At 44.4% G+C, this 21,198-nt stretch overlaps 1 protein-coding gene across 4 annotated transcripts in view; it reads left to right on the top strand.

Moving 5' to 3' along the window:
* The window catches only part of Mfap3l (microfibril associated protein 3 like), a 44,556-nt gene that overhangs the window by 11,068 nt on the left and 12,290 nt on the right, over positions 1 to 21,198 (top strand). The window contains exons 2-3 of one of the 4 annotated variants that reach the window (XM_050161822.1): positions 14,435 to 14,861; positions 20,044 to 20,082. The exons of 1 other annotated variant lie outside the window; for it this stretch is intronic. In XM_050161822.1, the coding sequence (XP_050017779.1) occupies positions 14,564 to 14,861; positions 20,044 to 20,082 (337 nt within the window). In that variant the 5' untranslated portion in view covers positions 14,435 to 14,563. Of the gene's footprint in view, positions 1 to 14,434; positions 14,862 to 20,043; positions 20,083 to 21,198 lie in introns of those variants that run through there. 2 more of the 4 variants (XM_050161824.1, XM_050161823.1) reach the window with 2 other exon arrangements.

The following is a 21,198-nucleotide window of genomic DNA, read 5'->3' on the forward strand; positions in this document are numbered from 1 at the left end:
AAGATGAAGATGATGTGTCCTCGCTCATAAGTGGATACTAGCTGTAAAGCGAAGGATAGTGAGCCTACACTCCATAACCCTAAAGAAGCTAAGTAACAAGAACCTTCATGCAGCAACTGATAGAAACAGAGGCAGAGACCACACACAAAGTTTCAACACAAAGTCCAGTTGAAGAGTGGGAGGCATGAAAATATGAGCAAAGAGGTCAAAGACCATGATGGAGACACCCACTGAAACAGTGTACCTGAGCTAAATGGGAGCTCACCGTGTCCAGCCAGACAGGGAAGGAACCAACATAGGACCTGGCTAGACCCTCTGAATGTGGTGACAGTTGTATGGCTGGGACAGACCGTGGGGCTACTGGCAGTGGCTGATGGAGGAGTTAATTTCATTGGTCAGTAAAAAAAACTGCCTTGGCCTTTGATAGGCCAGCCCTTAGGTGGGTAGAGTAGACAGAACAGAATTCTGGGAGAAAGAAAGCCGAGTCAGGCAGTCACTATATAGCTCTCCTCTCCAAGATGGATGCAGGTTAAGATCCCTTCTGGTAAGCCACCACCTCGTGGTGCTACACTCATTAATAGAAATGGGTTAATCAGGATGTGAGAGTTAGCCAGTAAGAGGCTAGAGCTAATGGGCCAAGCAGTGTTTAAAAGAATACAGTTTCCGTGTAATTATTTCGGATGTAAAGCTAGCCATGCGGGCGGCCAGGTGCCGGGAATGCAGCCCACCGCTCTTCACTACAAGTGGCAACGGGATTTATTTCCAATGCTTGTGTTGACCTTTTGGAACCCATTCTCTTTGGATGAATACCTTGCTTAACCTGGATATAATATGGAGGGTCTTGGTCCTTCCCCCAAACAAAGTGCCTTTACCCTCTCTGAGGAGTGGATGAGGGCTAGGGGGAATGTTGAGAGAATGGAAGGTGGGGGAGGAAATGGGAATGGTATGTAAAATAAAAAAAATAATTTGTTTTCTTTTTAACAAAATAAAATAAAGGAAGTTATTGTCACAGTCTTAATCAGAATTAAATCACGGAGAGCTTGAATCACAGAACCCCTCGGCTCTGTGCTATGCAGGTCTAATTGTTAGCAGGAGTGCCTGAACCACTTCACATGTAGAAGGCTGGTTGTGCAAGTCCACTTTGTGTACTGGGCAGGTAAACCAGGAAAGAGGAAAAGCCGTTGAACTATCATCTCCAGTTATTAAGTGCATGTTTTTCAAATGGGCAAACTCTTACTCCAATGAAAAACAGAGCCTTAGTTGGTCAGTATCCCGGCTGTGGATTTGAATGGCTTTACTGAATTACTTGGAGACACAGAGTGAAGGGTGCTTGGGTATTTGGGAATACAAATTAAGAATATATATTCCAGGCACGGAAAGACACTCCCATAATCAGTGAGGCGCAGTCCTTTCTCTTAACTCTTTTAGAAGACAGATTGGAGGCCTGAGCTACACCCAGAAAGATGGTCCCTGCTGACCTTGTGGCTAGTCCCGGTAAGGATCAGAGTTACCTCACAAAGAGGGCATGAGGGCAGTCCTCATACCTTGAGAATGTGAGCCCATGTCTTCTGGGTACACAGGAAGCTCTGGTCCCAGAGAAGAAACACTATCATATGCCTTCACCCTCCAAGGGCTCATGGTCACAATTGGACCTGCTAATACTGGGATAAGGCCTTTTTCCCTTTGTAAGGAAGGAAGGGTTGATTGGGGCGCACAGGTCAAGGGGACAGACTCTAGGGGCAGGAGTGTGAGGAGCAGTCGGGTAGCAGGGAGATGAACAGTGGTGCTCAACGACCTTTCTCTTTCCCAGCCCATGCAACGGCACAGCCCACATCCGACGTAGATCTTCCTTTCTCCAATAAGCCTTTCTAGAAACACACTGTTAACATCGGGGTATGTGTTTCTATGGTGATTCCAAATCAAATCAAGTTGACACTGAAGATTAACCATGGGATAGGATCTGTTTAAATCTGTGTGCTAGCAATTCCCTTGTTCTTTCTCTCGTCTCTCTGCTCCTTCCAGTTTCTTCCCTCGGCCAGCCCCAGCCCGGATTTTTGTACTTAGAGAATTGTAGAACTGGGGAAGACCTAGGAGACGGGTCTGCAACTCGGGGATGCTGGATGACTCCCACGTGTTACCTAGTGAGTTGTGCAAGCAGAGAACAGAGCCAATATCACCATTCCAGCCTGTGGACCTTACTCCTAAAATTCTAAAGTGGCTTTCTCATCACACCTCCCTAAGATTTCTGTTCTCCAGCTAAACTTCAGGAACCCTGTCTGCCCTTTGCCTTTTATAAGCTCAGCTCTGTGGCTCCAGGAAGGTCCCCAGCGTGTCCTTCATTCTGGATATAGCCTGGAATACAGTACATGTCCTGGTGGAAGTTATTCTCTTCTTTATTGGGCGCTACTAATATCCTGAGGCTCATAATGAGTTTGATAGTTTTATTACAGGCTGTGCCCTTGGAAAATAACCAGTCACCCTCTGTCAGGGTGCATGGGAAACTGCTCTCCCAACTCCAGGGCAGCGAGTTAATTGCATTTGGCTAGTTGGGAAGCCGTGTGTGTGTGCACAAAGCCTCATTCAGAGTGCAGGCCTCGAGAGTTTACAGAGTATCTGGAACCAGCGAGAAAATGTGAGCTCAAAATTGGATCTTATTCATCATTAAGAAAGTGCATTGAGAATGTTATTCCCTGGGCTGGAAAGATGGCTCACAGTTAAAAGCACTTGGCGAGCATACTGGGTGGCCTGAGTCTAGTCCCCAACCTGAATTTCATCTCTGGACCCCAACAATGGAAAGAGAGAACCAGAGCCCAAAGGTTGTATTCAGACCTCTATGCCAATTACATATGGTATTATAGGCATACCATGATACTCATGTACACACACACACACACATAAAATCATAATTTTTTAAAAGATGGGGCTGGAGAGATGGCTCAGTGGTTAAGCGTACTCACTGCTCTTGCAGAGGGACCAAAGTAACCAGGTTTGGTTCCCAGCACCCACATCAGGTGGTACACAATTTATATATAACTCCAGTTCCAGGAGATCTGACGTCCCTTCTGGCCTCCGTCAACCCCAGGACACACATGATGTATTTACATTCATTCAAGCACTTATGCTTGTACATCAAGTAAAAATGATTAAATCCTTTTTTAAAAGAATATCCCATCACTCCCTGGCTTATAGACCTTTAAGACTATACAGAGACATAAGCACAGTGCTGGCCACTCAGCTTGTAGACAGTTAGCTACGAGTATACTCCAGTGAAACTCCTCCATGTCCTATGGGATCCTCTGAGCATTTTTCCTAGGCCTAGGGAGAGTTCTGACCCATTGATGGATCCAGGGTTGTAGATCCTGGCAGTTCCCGCTGGCTTTATTCTGGCTTGAGCAGACTCCAAATCAATTGTTGGGAAATGGGCTTGATATAGGTGACCAGCAAGAATTCAAAGCTGGCAGAAAAACAGTGTAGATTATCCATTTGACATAAAATTCCTGGGAGGAGCTAGGGAGGTGATTCAGGCATGAAGTGCTTGCTGCACACACTGAACACCAGGCTTGGAGCCACAGCACTGATGAAGAAAGTTGGGTGTGAGCCTATAGGTCGTCTCAGCATTGAATACCAGTGGCAGAAAGATGTTAGTCAGCCATCCTACCCAATGGGTGAGCCTCAGGTTTGCTGAAAGACCCTGTCTTAGATGTTAAGGCAGAGACACCCAGTGTCAACCTATGGCCTCCACATGAGCAAGATGAGTGTGCACATACATATAGGCATACGTACACGTAGGTATACACTCCATAGAAAATACCTGGACTAGAAGGTTTGAATCTTCGCGTGTGTGGGTGGGGGGGGGGGGACATATTCTAAAGTTAGAAGCACTGAAGGCAGAAAGCAATGAGGAGTGTGCTTCTAACCCAACCTTAGGTTGACTATGGACTCTAGCAGGGATGACTTAAGAGAAAGCTAAATGAAAAATTCCAAAATAATGATCCTAGTCAACCATGCCATCTTTTTCTTTTTTGTTTTTGCTTTTTTTTTTTTTTTTGAGACAAAGTATCTGACTGTGTAGCCCAGGCTAGCCTCAAAGTCACAGCAATCCTTCTGCCTAACCTCCAGAGCGGCTGCATTACAAATGTATGCTACCACACCTCGCCATCTCCATGAGAACTTCAAAACCCTGAAGTATCATCTGTTTGGGACAACATTGTGACTCGAAGGCATGGCAAACCTTTCCCATTTGTATCCTGTCCCCGGGTGTTTTCCCTGTCTTCCTGTATCTAAGGAAGTTTCCCTGTGTGCAGTTAGGTTTACGTTCATTGATACCCAAACTGCTTTGGCCCATTGCTTTAGAAGGAGAGCTCAGGGAAGTTAAATATGTGTTGTCACGATGGTCGGCTGTTCTGAAGGACATACCTATGGTTACAGTCTTCACTGTACAGTCATGACCCATCCACCGGAACAACTAAACACTGTGACAAGAGGGTCCAATGGGCGTCGTGTAGGCAGGTGCGGCCACGGGCTCTTTATTTTGGTTCTGAGCCACTAATCCTGCACAAGTGCTGTATTCTCTTGGACTCTCTTTCTTATCTTGTATAAAGAGAAACCTTTATGAACAATGTCTAGGGTTTTCCAGGACTAGTGTTTTCGGTCTGTAACAGATTCATAGGGTAGACCTGTTTTCAGCTTGTCTAATAGTTATATCTCCAGAGGAAGGAAAACCTTAATATTATTTGTCTTTCTCTATACAGCTTTGGTTTTTGTTTCTGTCTTTTTTTCCTCTCTCTCTCTTTAAAAGACTGTAGTAACAAATCTCTAGAATGAATCCTTTCTAATGATCAAACTTAACAAGTATTTGTAATTAATAGGTTGTCAACAGTGTCTTTCCGGTGCTTTAAATGGACTTTTTAGATGCTGTCATGACCCAGGCAAGGCAATGTAAACATGTTTTTAAGCCCCAGTCCTGAGGCAAAGCATCCCACAGCCCAGCCTGGTCTCAAACTCACTATGAGGTTGAGGAAGATCTTTGAACTTGTGATCCTCCTGCCTCCACCTTCTGAGTTCTGGTACTGTAGGCATGCATCACTGAGCTCAGTTTATCCGGTGCTTAGGATAAAACCCAGGCCTCAATGCATGCTAAGCAAACACTCTACCAACTGAGCCGTATCTCCAGCCCCTATAACATACTTATTTGTAATCAGAACAACAGACTTTGTAAGGAAGACATGATAAAAATCCATGAATGATTTCTTAGCATTATTATACCATCAAAAATTACAGTATGTTTGTGGCAGATAGGGTCCTATAGCTGATTTTGAAGTTGGAAAAGCCAGGATTTCAAACAGATCATTTTTGAAAAATATGTAGCTTTTATGTTAAAATATTAACAAAGCGTAAAGTTCTTTGGAGGACCGCATGTCAGTGTGGTTACTGGAGTAGTGAGGGGAACTTCTGAAGTTGGTGCTCTCACTTGTGTATTGTGCTTGTTTGCCGCAGTCCAATAAGTCAGGACATGCATTGTGCTCTGCCCGGTGAGTAGCTAGAAATTAAGTCCGAGGTGTATGCGTAGTGTTTGGAGTCCCCACCACCCCATCTTTCTCTTTGTAGGGGTCAATCACAGTCTCCTCATCTCTTCTGAAGATATGCAGCTATGTATCTTGGTATATGAAATTTTGTCCCTTTGGATGGTGTCACTCTTGCTTGTCCTTGAAACATCTATGAGAGCCAGGAAACCAGTGGAGCTAGAAGGAGAAATGAGGGAACCAGGCCAGAACTACCACAGACTCTCCTGGGCCATTTCTAGCAGACAGTGGATAACACCACCCCAGAGAGTGTTAGTAGAAATCCATAATTTGTGTGTACACCTGTGTTCTACCGACAGCACCGGTTTTGGCAAACAATAGACCTAAGAGAGTGTCTTTGTAGACACCACTGTTGAGTGAGCCATTACTTTGACCTGCAATCACTTAGTCTTTAAATCCTGTGCGTTCTAATCTCTGTGCCCTTTCCAATTTGCCAACTCCTTTCTTGCTCCTTTGCTTCTTGTTCAGGCTCTGACTCTTACTTCTCTCTTTGGGCAGTGTCGCCGTCTCCTAGAAACCTCTGCATCAGCCGCCCCCGAGTCCTGATCGGGGTGACCTTTGTCAACAAGGAGAGTGTCCATGTCTTCAGCATTCCATACCACCGCCCTCGCCATCTGGACAAACCTGCCTTTCCATTCCCCTCTCCGGTGCATGCGTGCAAACTTGTCAGGCATGTGTCTTCAAGCAGAGGGTATCTCTGAAGTTCACGCATCACCTGTGCACCAGCGAAAACAATGGCGACACAGCTGAGACAAAACCCCATTGTGAAACCAAACAGTTCACTCGTCCCCACTGATGGAAAGGTGCCAGCAAAAATACTGCCAAGAAAAAAAAAAATAATGTATATTCATATAGTTTAAAACACTCTTAATAAGAGGCCCTTTTCTCCCAAGTATTTCTCCATAAATACTTTAGCTATAGTCCTGCGGACTATAGGTAGAGAAGAGAGAAGCAGGGTTCAACAGAGCATCTTATTAAACACTTACAGATCAAGTACAAGCATTGGGAAATAGGGAAAGAGCAAATTAAAGAAAGAATATGACGTTTGCCACACATTTTCTCTTTCTCCCTGTTTATGGAAAATAAAGTGTCCTATGAAAGTTTTCCCAAAGGCCAGGAGTGAACGCATGGAGCTTAACAATTCGCCCATTGTAGCTTTTGTTAAGCCGAGTCTTTGAAATCTGTGTTCTTTGTTCTTGCATTTTGAAGGACTTGCATTTTAAGCTGCTGGAGATTACAGCACTGACATTTACGCTTGGCTGCCTGAATTGTCTTTTACAAAGTTAAAGTGCTATTAACTAAACTTTTAATGTTACTGTCAGATCCCGGTCTGATAGGCTCTTATTTTAAAAATTCAGTCGGAGGTTATTCCTCTTACCTTTAGTCATGTGAGATTGTCTGCGCTCTGGGCCGTGCATTGTCATGTGCTCATTAACAATTGGACCCCACAGAAGTGTAGCTCCGCAAGGCAAGTGTATAAATGTGATTCCTGGTGCCTTGGCGACCCTATAGGTCTGTGTGTGACATTTCCTTTAACGAGAAAGAGAAAAGAACCGGATGATGCAATAGGAAGAATGCCTTGAGTCCCTTGCACAGGGTGGGTGCCATTGGGACGCTAGAAATCTGGGACATGCCACGAGGTCACAGGGTGGGTGCCTTGGGGACGCTAGAAGCCTGGTACATGCCACAAGAACAAGGTGGGAGGTGGCAGAGCTCTGGAAAGCATTCATCGAGCGTGACCTAGTTGTATCTGTCCAGCTAGCCAGTGCCCGCTCTGCCCACTAAGTCATGAGCCCATATCACTTAAGCAGCTCGCTCTCTCTCTCCAGCTAGACTATGGCATATATGGCCCCGGAATTATTTTGCTTATGGTACTGTCCATCCCCTACGTCCCTGGCAGTGTGTTCATCACTTAATAGATGCAATGTAAAGAAGCTGGGCGGGGAAGAGCATGGCTTGCAGTAGAGGGTCCCTAAAATGCTTACTAATTAATTATTGTCCATCAAGCTGGTGCTTTTTTTTTTCACCAGACTAAATTTATTTTCACGATTATTTCTTTGAGTAAAAGTCTTTCGTGTGGTCTTTGAATTATATCATATGCCCCTTAGTAACCTTACAGTGAGCCAGGACAGGAGTAATAAAAGAGGTTTGTCAGCTTTGCTAGCTAAAACTCCCGCATTAAAATGCAAGTCACTGTGTTGGAGCATCTCAGAGACCCTGAGGACCCAGATGCAGAAGTCACCATGTATTAAGCCGCAGTACCTACTGAGACTATTAGGACAGCGCAACAGTGCCCTACCGCAGACAGTGCATTTGCGAGTGTGATGCCAGCAAGGCCAGCCTCTGTTTGAAAACAACTCTTGGCTTGCACATGAAAATTTTAATGCATTTTTATTGTTTCCTCCCTAATTGTAATGGTTTGCTGGTTGTGAAAGTGCTATGGTTTGTTTCCTCCTTGTATTTTTTAAGTCTGGCTCCCATATTGTCTTGCCCTTGGTCTAAGGGCATTACTCTGACCCAGTCATCAGGAAGTAAAACAATGAGAGAATCCAGCTTTTTCTCTCTGTCTGTTCACTCCAGGGTGATACCCAAAGAGGTAGCCTTCCTGTTCTCAGACTGGGGTGCCTCCAAAGGACCCAGGACTAGAAGCCACTGCCGTGGCTTCCGGTCACAGGGTGACAATCAGTATGGTATTAAGCTCCCAAGCTACATTCTCTACATAGCATAACTTAAAAGGAGGCTTAAGAAGCCTGACTGCAGTAAAGAAGGCATTGTATGCAGACCAGTCCTTCTTGTTTATCAAGTCACGCTATGTGCAAGCGCTCAGCGTACTTAAAGTTCCCTTGTGCTGAGTAAGTACTTGTCCCCAAAACTACACAGCCAATAAAAGTAGATAGAAACAGGGCCCTACCCTATCCTGTCTGCAACCTGAAGCCCTGCTCCTAGCTGAAGCCTTGCTTCTAACCACTGTTCTGTGATGAACACGTCAACGTAAAAGCACCCTGAGGAAAGGAAACCGCAAGTTCAGCCAAGTGATGAAGGCCATTTCTAGAGTCCCAACAAGGCCTATCATGCTTCGCAGCATGTGCTATCTGCCTTGGCCATAAAAGGTTTGGGCTGGTTGGGGGTGTGCCTGTTGTGCTGAGAAAAGGAAGACCCAAGAATCTCAAAAAAACTGTGGAGGAAGCTCTTTTCTGTCTTCTGGGGAGAAGACGTGGCCTGATGACAACTCTTTGGGTTGATTGTGTCTGAGACTAGTGTCATAATCCCTGCCCTCCATTCATTCCCCAGGCAAATCTGCTGAGCGTCCTATGTGTCAGAGGCGTAGTAGGCACTGCAGATGAAGGGGGAAGATGGTATTGTCAGTACGGTATAGACATAAGGATAAGATCTCAACATCAGTGGAGCAGAATAAGAAGCTTTGAGATAGACCCACCCACATATGACAGCCTTTGACAGGAAGACAAGGCATCAGTCCATTGCAGGGAAACTAGCCTAGTTTTACAGATATTGCTAAAACAACTGGATATTGTATGGGGAGATGACCCTTAACCCAGTGGAGCTGTGCTCAGAAACACTAGACTGGATCATAGAATGCTAAAACTGGGAAAGGTAATAAGGAACTGTGGGTAGAAAAAGCATTTTAATCTTATTTATTGTGACAGTTGCATAGACGCATCAAGTATAAACCTCAAGTGGGGAAGGATTAATGTGTGTGAATTACACTACAGCGAGCTGAATTGTTTTCATTTCCTTTGCATAGTGTTCGCTGTGAACATTAACTAGGCTGCAGGCTCCTCATTCTGACCTGCAGAGCCCATCAGCGGTCGTGGCCTTCCTTACCCTCTGCCATCCTGCAGAGTCCACTCCTATGTTGATTCCTCGTCCAGGAGCCCCTGCCTTTGCTGTTGCCTTTAAGCAGAGTTTTCTTCCCTGGACCTTGGCATTGATGGCCCTGGCTCAGGGGTCACTTTTTCAGTGAAGTCCTCCCTAATTGCCTAACTCAGGACCAGGCCCATCACAGTGTGTTTTTCTAAACATGTGCCATGCATTCACATTTTCACATGTGCTTACTCGTTTTCTGTTTTCCCCCGCGAGACTGTAAGCCCCACTTATCAGAAGCCACCTTTGTGGTCTACTTCCGTATTTCCAACACTAAGAGTGGAGTCTGTCGATAGCACATGTTCAAAAAATATTTTTGAATGTGTAAAAGGGCTAGAAATTGAGATTTAGTGGCATGGGGAGAAGAGAAACATGTCAAGGAAAAGCCGCTGAGTGATTGGGCTATGGAAACTGTTCTCTAGGGAAGGCTGTAGAGACTGGACAGGGAGCTACAGAATGAACTCAGGTGGGTCACGAAGAAGACTGCTACACTACTTCTGACGAGATGATAGTGAAGTTGGAGTTTATTCTCAGTGCCGCTCGGTGAGAAGTGGCAAGGATGAACAAGATATGGCCAATATATTTACTTGCATTTTTTGTTTTTTAATCAATTTATTTATTCTTATTAGTTCTTTGAAATTTTCATGTAATATGTTTTGTTCATATTTTCCCTCCCCTGTTGAAGGAAGCAGCGGGCTGCGTTCCTGCCGCCCAGCTCCCAGCCGCCTGGCTAGCTTATGCCCCAAAATAATAACACACAAACTGTATTCATATAAACACTGCTTGGCCCATTTCTATTAATGTGTGTAGCACCACGAGGTGGTGACTTAACTTGCCTAACCCATATTTAGTAATCTGTGTAGCACCAGTCTTACCGGGATAGATTCAGCATGTCTGACCTGGTGGCTTGCTTCATCGTGTCTGCTCTGGAGAGGAACAGCATGGTGTCTGCCTCACTTCCCTTCTTCCCAGCATTCTATTCTGTTTACTCCTATGTTCTAACCTATCAGGCCAAGCAGTTTCTTTATTAATTAACCAATGACCTTCCTCCATCACTCCCCAACCCCTCCCAGATGCCTGCCTTTCCTGCCCACTCAACTTTATTCTCATTTTTTTTCTTAAAAACCATCAAGTTCAATTTGTGCTGTTATATAGTCTTGGATATGGAACCCGCCCACTTGAACATGGCCACTCCCATTTTTAAGTTTTCAATCTTTTTCTTGAGAATTTCACATGGCAGTATACTGTGTTTTCATCATTTACATCTCTCCCCCCCATCAAACCCTCTCACAGTGAACTGCTCTCAGATTCGCTGCCTCTTCTTCTAGAATTATTATTGCTACCTACTTGTAAACAATCTACTGAATCTATTGAGTGTTGTTGTATATGCATGTGTTTAGAGCCAACCACTGGGGACTAGATAACCTTCAACAATATCTTGACTCCATTGAGTATTGCTTTAAGCCCGTATGTTTAGGGCCAACCACTGGGGACTAGATAACCAATCAGGGAATTAGTCCCTGGAGAGAACAAGTTCTGCCTCTCTCAACAGCTATTGATTGATGTAGTTCTTCATCTAGGGGTGGGGCCTCATGAAATTTCCTTCATCCTTATTGTCATGTCTACTGGTGGGATCATCTTGTAGGCCTTGTTTAGGCAACCGTGTTGTTGAGATTTTGTGGGTGTAGCTTCCCTGGCATATCAGGAAGACACCATCTCACATTATGCATCCTGGTTCTCTGGATCACATAATCTTTCCACCCCTTCTTCCACCATGTTCCTGGAGCCTTTGGTTTAGCAATTGTGGTATACATAGGCAGATTGGGGGCGGATGGCTTGTTTTGTGCATTTTTACCAGCTAGTGGATCTCTATAGGAGCCTCAGTCTGCTGACAAAAGAAGCTTCTTTGTTGAGGAGTCGGAGTTCCACTTATCGTTGGGTGTAAGTCTTTAGAATATAGTTAAAAGTTACAGTGATTTAGGATAATGGCAGTAGTAGATGGTCCACTAGGGTCTGTGACATCTCCAGCCATGTGAGGTGGTAGGTATGCAGTACCAGGTGTAAGTTTGATCATAATGAGTAGGCCTTAATTCAAATTAGACACCTGTTTGATACTTCTAAGTTGCAAATGCCGCTGTTGCACCATTGGGAATATCTTGCTGGGACAGTCGCTGTGGTTTTGTGGTTCTTTTTATTTATCTATTTTTTGAGGCAGGGTCTCTCTGTACAGCCTTGACTGTCCTAGAACTACTCTGTTGACTAGACTGGCCTTGAACTCACAGAGATCCACCTGCCTCTGCCTCCCAAGTACTGGGATTAAAGGCACCACCGCCCAGCTATCACGGTGGTTCTTGAAGTGAAACCAATAGTATGTATCTACTTGCACTCTTGGAAATGAGAATTCACATTCAGACCTTCACAGATGACGGGGCCCTGAACAGCTTTAATGGATCCAAGAAATCATGCATATTTTAAGTATAAGGATGTGTTTGCTTCTGTAATGTTAATCTGAAGTGTCTACAGAATATCCAGCCAAAGATATCTAGTAGGAAGTTGACCACACTGACCAGAAACTCAGGAAAGGGGACTAAAGAAATGACCTTGGACACAGTAGCGTTTGGGCAGGAATAAAAGCATTAGGTGAAAGTATAGAAATGGCTGTTCATTAAAGAAAAGAGAAAGGGGGGATGCTAGCAATGAACCCTAGGAACTAACTAGATTTTAAGAAGCGAGAAGAGCATGACAGTGGTGTCGGGTGGTAGCTCATGTCTGTAGTTCAAGCACTGGGCATGCAGAAGTAGGACTGAGAGTTCAGAGCCATTCTGGGATATGTAGTAAGGCTCCATCTCAAAAAAAAAAATTAAAGCATCCAATTGTTGAATTAGGAGCGGCAGGGCTGCGTCCCCGGCACCCGGCCGCCCTCATGGCTAGGTTATGCCCAGAAATAATTACACGGAAACTGTATTCTTTCAAACACTGCCTGGCCCGGCTAGTTCCAGCTTCTTATTGGCTAGCTCTTACATATTGTTCTAACCCATTTCTAATATTCTGTGTAGCCCACAAGCTGGCTTACCAGGGAGGATCTTAACCTGCATCTGTCTGGAGCGGGAGAATCATGGTGACTCTCTCGCTAAGCTTCTTTCTCCCAGAATTCTCTTCTGTCTACTCCGCCTACCTAATTTTCTGTCCTATGAGGGCCGAGGCAGTTTCTTTATTATAATTAACCAATGTCCTTCCCCCATCATCCAATAATAGCTAAATGTGCAAATCATGGAAAGAAGCTTTGGAGAAAGAATCATTAATCATACCAATTGCCACAATTGTTTGGGTAGAGGAAGATAACCACTTGGGAACAAGGGGTGATTGGTGGTCTTTAACAAGAGCTACTTCAAGAAAGAGCAAGTAAAATATAGAAAATGATAATATGGTAAGTCAGGATGTAACATGTAAGGATCTGAGCATAAGATACAAGATGCTTTCCAGAAGGCAGAACAATGGACAGCGGGGATTTAGGAAGTCAAGCCCTGGTTGAAGTAATTATGGTCTCCATGGTCTTAAGATTAGAATATCAATGGGCTAAGACACTTGATTCTCAAGCTGATGATGTCATAAGCCCTATGGAGGAAGGAGAATACTGAACCAAGTGAGCAGCAGGTAAACAGATTGCCAGATATCACCATTGCCTGGCAAGAGTTAGAGATCTTTCCTTCATTATCATGGTAATTATATAGTCAAGCAATTCTTCCCAGCAGTCTGTCTCCTGGGTGCAGACATAAGGATGACAAAGAGTTGGCTTGATCATGGTCACCTACGTGCTGAATTAACCTGTCAGGAGGACAAGCAGAGAAGACATTGCAGACTGTGGTCTGTGTGGTTGGGTCTCAATGAAACATGAGTAAAACATAAAAGTCATCTATGTGGAGAGACTGAGAAAAAAAACAAGGGCCAGAGAAGCCCCGTGAGAATCGTAAAGCAACCGCAAGCATGGGAGACTGCAGCTAACGGTGGTTTATCCAGAACCCGAAAAATTACTCAGAACTCCAGAATTTAGAATTTGGACACTGGGTGTGGCTGGAAGAGTAGTGGCTGAAATGGAGGCTAAAAGAGCAAGTTAGACCTTAGACACGGAGGAGCCCGCCATGTCACCCTGCCCATCCTGACGATGTTACTCAGCCTGGGGAAGGCAAAGGAAGATGGACTCCAGGGAATTCTGTGAGTGGCTGTTAGTGAGCAGGTAGCAGGGGCACGGATGAGGGGCGGAGAGTGCAGTCAGTTCTGGGATGGGGAGGCTGGCTGAGGTGTGGAAGCTCTAATGAGGAATTAAGAGAACAGTGGATTGTTTCTGGGGGGAGTCCTTCCTAATGCTTGCAGAGTCCGAGCTGGGACCAGCAAAGTACCCTGAAAGACGTGAGCTTTGCAAAGGAAGAAGGAACCTTTAGGTTATCATGAAGACAGGGGGAGGGGCAGAAGGCATCTTGTAATACTAAGTGGAAAAAGTGTAGATCGAGAAGTAACGTAAAATTAAGAAGCAATGTAAATTAAAAAATATTGTAATATTCAGATATGGTGGTGCGTGTCTATGATCCCAACACTTAGGAGGTAGAGGCAGGAGAGTCGGGAGTTCATGGCTATCTTCAGCTCCATAGCAAATTTGCAGCCAAACTGTGCTGTGTGAGATCCTGTCTCAACAACAACCAAAAGACAAAAACAACAACAAAAAAGTAAGATTATATCAATTATATTAATTATATCAATATTTTGTTCTTTCTGTGTTAATACAGACATATAACTGTATACTGTTAAGATTTCTGTCATGTAAATTAATATTGGAGCACCAGAATATGTGTTTTATTTAAGAATGATACAGGCTTATACCTTAGACCTTAGCAAATTGCTATTACTTTACAAGTTTTATTTAATGTATCAGTGTTAATATTTGTGTGCATGTGTTTGTTTTTTTTTTTTAACAGATTCTTGATCAAGTACTTACTCCATGGATCCAGGACAGGTTCGTCCCATGGCCTGCTCTGAACAGTGTACAGTCTAAGAGAAGAGTCCATCAGCAAACCATCTCTTGCCTTACAGAGCAAGCCAAGAAGATGGACCTACTGAAGAACCATCCGACTGTGTGCTTACCACCTTCTGTGCCCTTCTTAATCCTAGTCTCCACTCTAGCAACTGCTAAGAGTCTCACCAACAGCACTTTCAATGGCACGGATGTGGTCTTGGGCTCTGTGCCTGTAATCGTTGCCAAAACTGACCACATCATAGTCAAGGAGGGGAGCAGTGCCTTGATTAACTGCAGTGTTCATGGCGCCCCCGACCTAGGATTTAAGTGGTATAATTCTGTTGGCAAGCTATTGAGAGAAGGTGACGATGACAAGGAGAGAGGAAGAGGTAGGTTCCAAAGTTCTTTCTGTTGTCATAAATTATAAACAGGAACTTAAAAGTCCATACCCTTAATGTTAGTTGTCCTCATACAGACCACTTAAAAGTTCCTTTCTGTCTTGTTGTGCAAAGGCATAAGAGAGACTGTATACTCTTAAGGACTCAAGGTGTAATTAATTCATTTTTTCCGCTCATTGACTCAGAAGACAAAGGGCAAACATTGATGTCTTTGGAAAGGCCTCTTATAGTGTCATGCTATTATTATGCACCCAAGACATTATAGAGCTTAGAGTAGATTCCCTGAATATATGTTCCATTTATAAGACGAGTGTGTTTGCTGTCCTGGGAATGGTTCCAATAAGTAGTGGAGAAGTTGTTTATCATTAAACATCAGTTTAACTTACCTACTGTGGATTTCATGACCAACTTCTTAAAGAAGTGTGCGCTTTCACTCTCTGCCACCTGAAGAGTCTCCTCCGTGCTCCTGGAGACCTGGCTGAGGTCGGTGAGAGGAGCCCGGGAAGCTGGGCAGATGAGTCGCTGGGGTTGAGTGAGTGACTTTTTGACTAGAGGGTGTGATTCCTTTTCCCAAGACCCGAGCTCCCCTCACCAGAAGCTGCATCCAGAGGCAGGCCTTGAGACATCCATCCGGAATCTACTCTTCTTGCTTAAGATGTGTGAGGAGATTGTGTGAAAACCCAATCGCGCTCTGATTGCTGCAAAGGAGTTAAGAATACAGAGACCGTTGATGAGAAGCAGCCCCTCTTCCCCTCCTTCCTCTGCATTGCCCACCCCACTTCTTACCCCTCTAACCATTGAACAATCCCCCAAAGAATTTCTGCTCCAGAGGACAAAAAAAAAAAAAAAACCCTACATATTTAATCTCTTCCCCTCGTATTATCTTAATTGCTCTGCAAAGAGAAGCTGAATGCTTTGCATCTGCTTAGGAGGTGCCTGCCGGTGCAGCCTCCCTTTCACAGTTGTGTTCCCCAGTGGAGAAGGCTGCTGGAAGTCTGACTGCCTGGGATGGAACCCCTGGCGGTCATGCTTCTGCTGCTATTGTTTAGCTTAGCCAATCACGACTGCACCGTGCAGTATAACTGATTCCCTCCAATCAAAAATTACAGATTACAAATCATGTGTGTGTTTAATCCAGGCAAGGGACAGCCGTTCCCCCACCAACTCAAATTGTACTGTCATAGGAATTCTAAGGTAGAGGGGACTTTACACACATAACAGTCTGAATTTTTATAGAAATCTGCCTGAGGTCCTGCTGCCAATCAAATGGCTGTGACTAGAGTTTTCTCGACTGACAATGGGGAGATGAGAAACACCACCCCTTCTTCCACAGCCATCGGCCAAAAGGATGGCATCGCACTAGTGAAGAGAGGGAGTAACACACATGCAGAACTTAGCGGGTCTTTCTGCAGGGCCGAGCTACTCCTAGGGATGTCAGGATGACTGAACTCAAGAACTCCAGACGTGAATCCCCCTCTCACATGGACCCTGAAGCCAAGCCTACTCCTGGGTATTTGAACTGCTGAGCCTTAGAGAGGAAGAAAACCATGGTAATGATGTAATACTGGAGCCTATATTTCAGTCACATCAGTTTGATTGCTGTTGCAATGTTGTACCCTACTGCTTCAGAGAAATCCACAATGCCTTCATTGAAAATATCTTTGGAACTGTGGCGTAGCCTCAGCAAGCAGACATGCTGGCTTGCCTTCCTCGTTGGTGTGGAAAACTGATTGAGCTGTATTAGGTGGTAGTTATATTTGCTTTAATTTTATTTTGCTTGTGGACGCTCAAGTGGCCGATTGGAATACCGCAGATATAGACTCAACTCTATCAACAGCTGAAGCATCAGAATGCAGAGCTCCCATCTTCTCCGTATACTTGCTGATAAATCAGTTAACTATCTTAAATCTCATCAAAGAAGATGTATTTTCAATTTCTAAAGCGAGCCCGCGATACCAGTACTTGGTGTCCTGGCTGAGCTGTTGTAATTACAGTATTTGATAATACTCATTGTAGAGCATACGCTGCCTGGGGAAACATCACCAGCAGCACACCTAACAAGCAGGCAGAACATGGGAAGGAGAAGAAAGGAGACAATGCCTAAGGAAATATTAGCGCCGTTGTGGTCCTGGGGCAGCCTGTGAGAGCACACGGTCTTCCGTTTCTCGTTGCTGATGGAGTAAATGCCTATTTTATAGCACAGATCTAGATTTTCTGGTTTTGCGGCAGTATAACCTGAGCAGGATTTCATTTGCAACTGAACAAAAGAGTGAGTCGGTGAATACAGAATGAAAACGGTGCTTGTATGCCATTGCTAGGACTTCACATAGATACACGGGGACTGTTTCAGCCAAATGGATGGAATTCAGATAATCTCCATCAACAACTATTGCACATGAGTCTGTGCACCAGGTTATACGTGTAACTTCGAATCCTTATGGTAAGCATGTACGTGAGGTGCTGCCAGTCCTCGTGGATGCAGATGGGAAGTCACAGGGCTGGGGAAGACACTGTACCAATGTTGTTTGATGCAAAGGCGGTGGTATTGCTTTCCCTGTCATGGTCTCAACCAACGAGAAATACTGTGGAGCATCTAACTCAGCTAGAGTGGATGTGGGAAGAATTCCTTGTAAAAGGAGGCCTTTTAGCCACTACCATCCTAGTTAGAGTCAGGATATTTTGCCATAGGATGCATGTGTCACGCACATACAGATGTGTTCAAAGTCATAGGTCAAGTTTGCTTTCCAGGAGTTGATTACCACTGACTTTGTGACTAGCCTGGAAAGAAGCAATTTCCTATCTTGTTTAGCCTGAAAAAGTGAGATAGTTGTTATGGATGGTGGCCCCTCCTGTGCTAGAAAGAGTGGGGCCATTTCCCACCCTGATGGCCACAGCAGCTGCTTTGTTTGGCTCTCCTGATTCTCCTCAATACATTTCCATGGGATTAAGAAAGTGTAATGGGTAATCCGTACAGTTTTGAAGTTCATTGAGAGAGTGTTTGTGAACTCTCTCAGAATTCAAGCATGCATGTGTTGTAAGGAGGCCACGTGTTGCTTCCCAGCCGCTTAGCCCTGAAATAATCACACAGAAACCATATTATTTAAATCACTGCTTGACCCATTAGCTCTAGCTTCTTGTTGGCTAACTCTTATATCTTAATTTAACCTATTTCTTGTAATTTGTGTATTTCCACGTGGCTGTGGCTTACCGGGTAAAGTTCCAGTGTCTGTGTCCAAAGGGACTACATGGCTTCTCCCTAAAACTCTGCATCCTTTCTCCCAGCATTCAGTTTAGTTTTCCCCGCCTGCCTAAGTTCTGCCCAATCAGGCCAAGCCAGTTTCTTTATTCATTAACCAATAAAAGCAATACATAGACAGAAGGACCTCCCACACTATGCATGAGCTCAAATGGCCAGAAATGCACTGTTTTCAGTTTTCCTTTCGTCTACTTGTCTGGGAAGCGTTATGAAAAGTCCCCAGTCACTGCAGATGCACTAATTATCTAATTATTTCATTGTGCTTTCTTATTGCAATGTGAAAACATTGCTATTTGCCTTAGCACCTCCATCAGAGAAGCATTTTAAGAAAGTTGGCCTGTGCAAGACCCTGGAAATAAGCCTGGCTGTTAGAGATGATGAATTCTCCCGTTAATGCTCTTTCCTTGAAAATTTACTTTTTGTGGGGATGTGTTTTACATACTTCTCTGTTTCCAAAAACAAGAATTTTCATAACTAAACCACATAGGAGAAAACTGGCCAGAGCTGCCTTTTCATGGCTCCCCTCTTTCAGATTCTTCTAAGAGCCTGGAAATGCCAGTTCTGCAACGTGAAGTCAGTCAGGTTTCCAAAGTGTCATTTCTCACCTCTTTGTTTTATCAAACACACATATACACGTGCATGCATGCATGTACATGCACACAGGCACGCACGCACGCACACTGCCTTTACATTGCTCCACGCTTTCACAGATTCTTCTAATTGACGGGAAATGCCAGTATTGCAAAGTTAAATCAGCCAGGTTTCCAAAGTGGCATTTCTCTCCTCTTTTTTTTAATCAACATGCACGCACACATGCACACACACCTACACACACACACACACACACACATATGCATGAGCGCACATGCACGCACATCTATACCACATATAATGTACCATGTATATAACATATAGGGACCAGTTAATTGCCCTTTACTGTCAGTGTAAAGTAGGAAATCAATCTATAAAATCATACGCAAATTTGTATATATTTTACTATATTAAATGCTTAAGAATTTAAGGACACTCCCAAAGGCATTAAACCATGTTTATGCAATTACAGTGGCGAGCTCTTTTAAGCACCAGTTCTCTCTTCTGTAAACCAGAGAGAATCTTTTCTTTACTATCAAGCCAACTTGCAAGTCTTGAATAAACACTTGTCTGTTAAATGCTTGGCATGGTACCTAGAACTCAGAAAGCTCATAGTAATGACGGCAACTATTTTTGTTAATATTCTGTTCTGTCCTCGGAGCAATCTATGTCAAGTGCTAAATTCCCATTTCCTAACATAGAGTTTTTGTAACCCAAAGACTTTTTGCTCGCTCTCTCTCTCTCTCTCTCTCTCTCTCTCTCTCTCTCTCTCTCTCTCTCTCTCGTCTCTGTTTCCAACCTCAAAAAATGACTTTTGGTGGGCTGGAGCAGTGGCTCAGCAGTTGAGTGCAATGGTCGCTTTACAAGACTAGGTCGATTCCTAGCATCTACGCGATGCCTCACAACCATTCATAATGCCATTTCCAGAGGACCCAATGCCCCCTGCTGGCATCAGTATAAACACATGCAGGCCACTCGTATACATAAAGCAAAATAAATGAAGCTTTTAAAAATTTATCTGTGGCTGGCAAGACAGCACCATAGATGGAAAGCACGTGCCTTGCAAGCCTGACAGCTTGAGCCTAAGCCTCTGGACCCTACAGTGGAAGCAGAGAACCAGCTCGGGTGTCCCCTCCGACCTCTACACATGCGCTGTAGCACACACTAATAATAACAACCACAATTTTTTCAATAAGTGCAATAATTGACATTCCCTTAAATGCAATTTGAAATCTCTAGTCATTTGAAAATAACTTTCTGACAGTTTAGTAACCATTGACTTGTGTACAAACACCTTTGATCGCTGATACACTCCTTCTCCTACAGGCAAAATACATGGAAATTACGAAGTATATTCTGTGCAGGGTAAGTTTCCATTTTGATTTTATGTATATGGATGTTCGGCTCCTGCCACCGCAAAAAATCCATGCGGCCCATTCTAAGATAAGTTTGTTTCTCATAACTGGGATCTATAGAGAGCACTGTCACTGTATAGCCAAGGATGCTGCTCCGAAGCCTATGAGCAGAATAGGTCCCATGAGCAAACAGAACCGCCCAGCTCCATGGGGTGCTGTGCCCCTGCTGAGAAGCCCTGGTCTTACCCAAAGTGATACCCCCCAACTCACTAAAGATACCTTCTGAAGAAGATCAAAGAGCCGGTTCTTTAAACCCTTAATGTATTTTCTCCAAAAGTTAATGGTATCTGGGTTCGTTTTCAAGATCGGTAGATATTAAAGTTAACTCCCAATGTTTGGGTGTTTCTTTAATGAACTGTGCTTCATTTGGGGTGTAAGCCCAGGCAGCTGCAGTCTTAGCCAGGAAAAGATTCTCTCAGATCCATCTAACATAAGAATGGCAGCAGGGAGCCCCCAAATGGAAGTCACTTTTATGAAGCAAGCGCATTGTGCTTCTGCATAGGGAGACCAGGTGTAGCTGCTCCCAGAAACGCTGAGCCGGCATGCGGAGAATGCCATGCATGGCGCTTCTGTTAAAATCAAGATTGTCGTATCAAATTAGCAAGAGGATCGGGTTTTCTTTTTTTTTTTTTTTTTTTTTTAATCCTTTACCGGGATATAGCCGCAGCAGGTTCTTTTCAGATAGTAATTCCTCCTAGCAGAACAGAAATGCAGATTTGAACAGCAAAATCCCTCCAGCCGACCTTCCTGCCTGAAAGCTGAGCTATTGTCCCAGGCCACCTTTGCTCCATGTGACACAGGTAATAAGCTTGTTAGAACGGCCCCAGCCCTCTCTCTGAAGAGGTCTCTTAGGGAGGATTGAGGGGTAGGGAAAAGGACACCAGAGGGCTTTGCAGCTTGAAGTGTTTATAACCCGGCTCGCACAGGGGCTTCGAGGGCCTGACATCTGTGGCAGAAGCCTTGGAACAGGTGCAACCATGCAGTACTAAATTTGTCTGCAATTAGATTCTGTCGCGAGGCGTGCGATCCGTTCTCCTCGGCAGTCTGGATTTCACACAGCAGAAAA

Source organism: Alexandromys fortis, unplaced genomic scaffold (genome assembly GCF_014885135.2).
Source record: "Alexandromys fortis isolate MF-2015 unplaced genomic scaffold, M_Fortis_MF-2015_v1.1 scaffold_137, whole genome shotgun sequence".
NCBI classification, from domain to species: domain Eukaryota; kingdom Metazoa; phylum Chordata; class Mammalia; order Rodentia; family Cricetidae; genus Alexandromys; species Alexandromys fortis.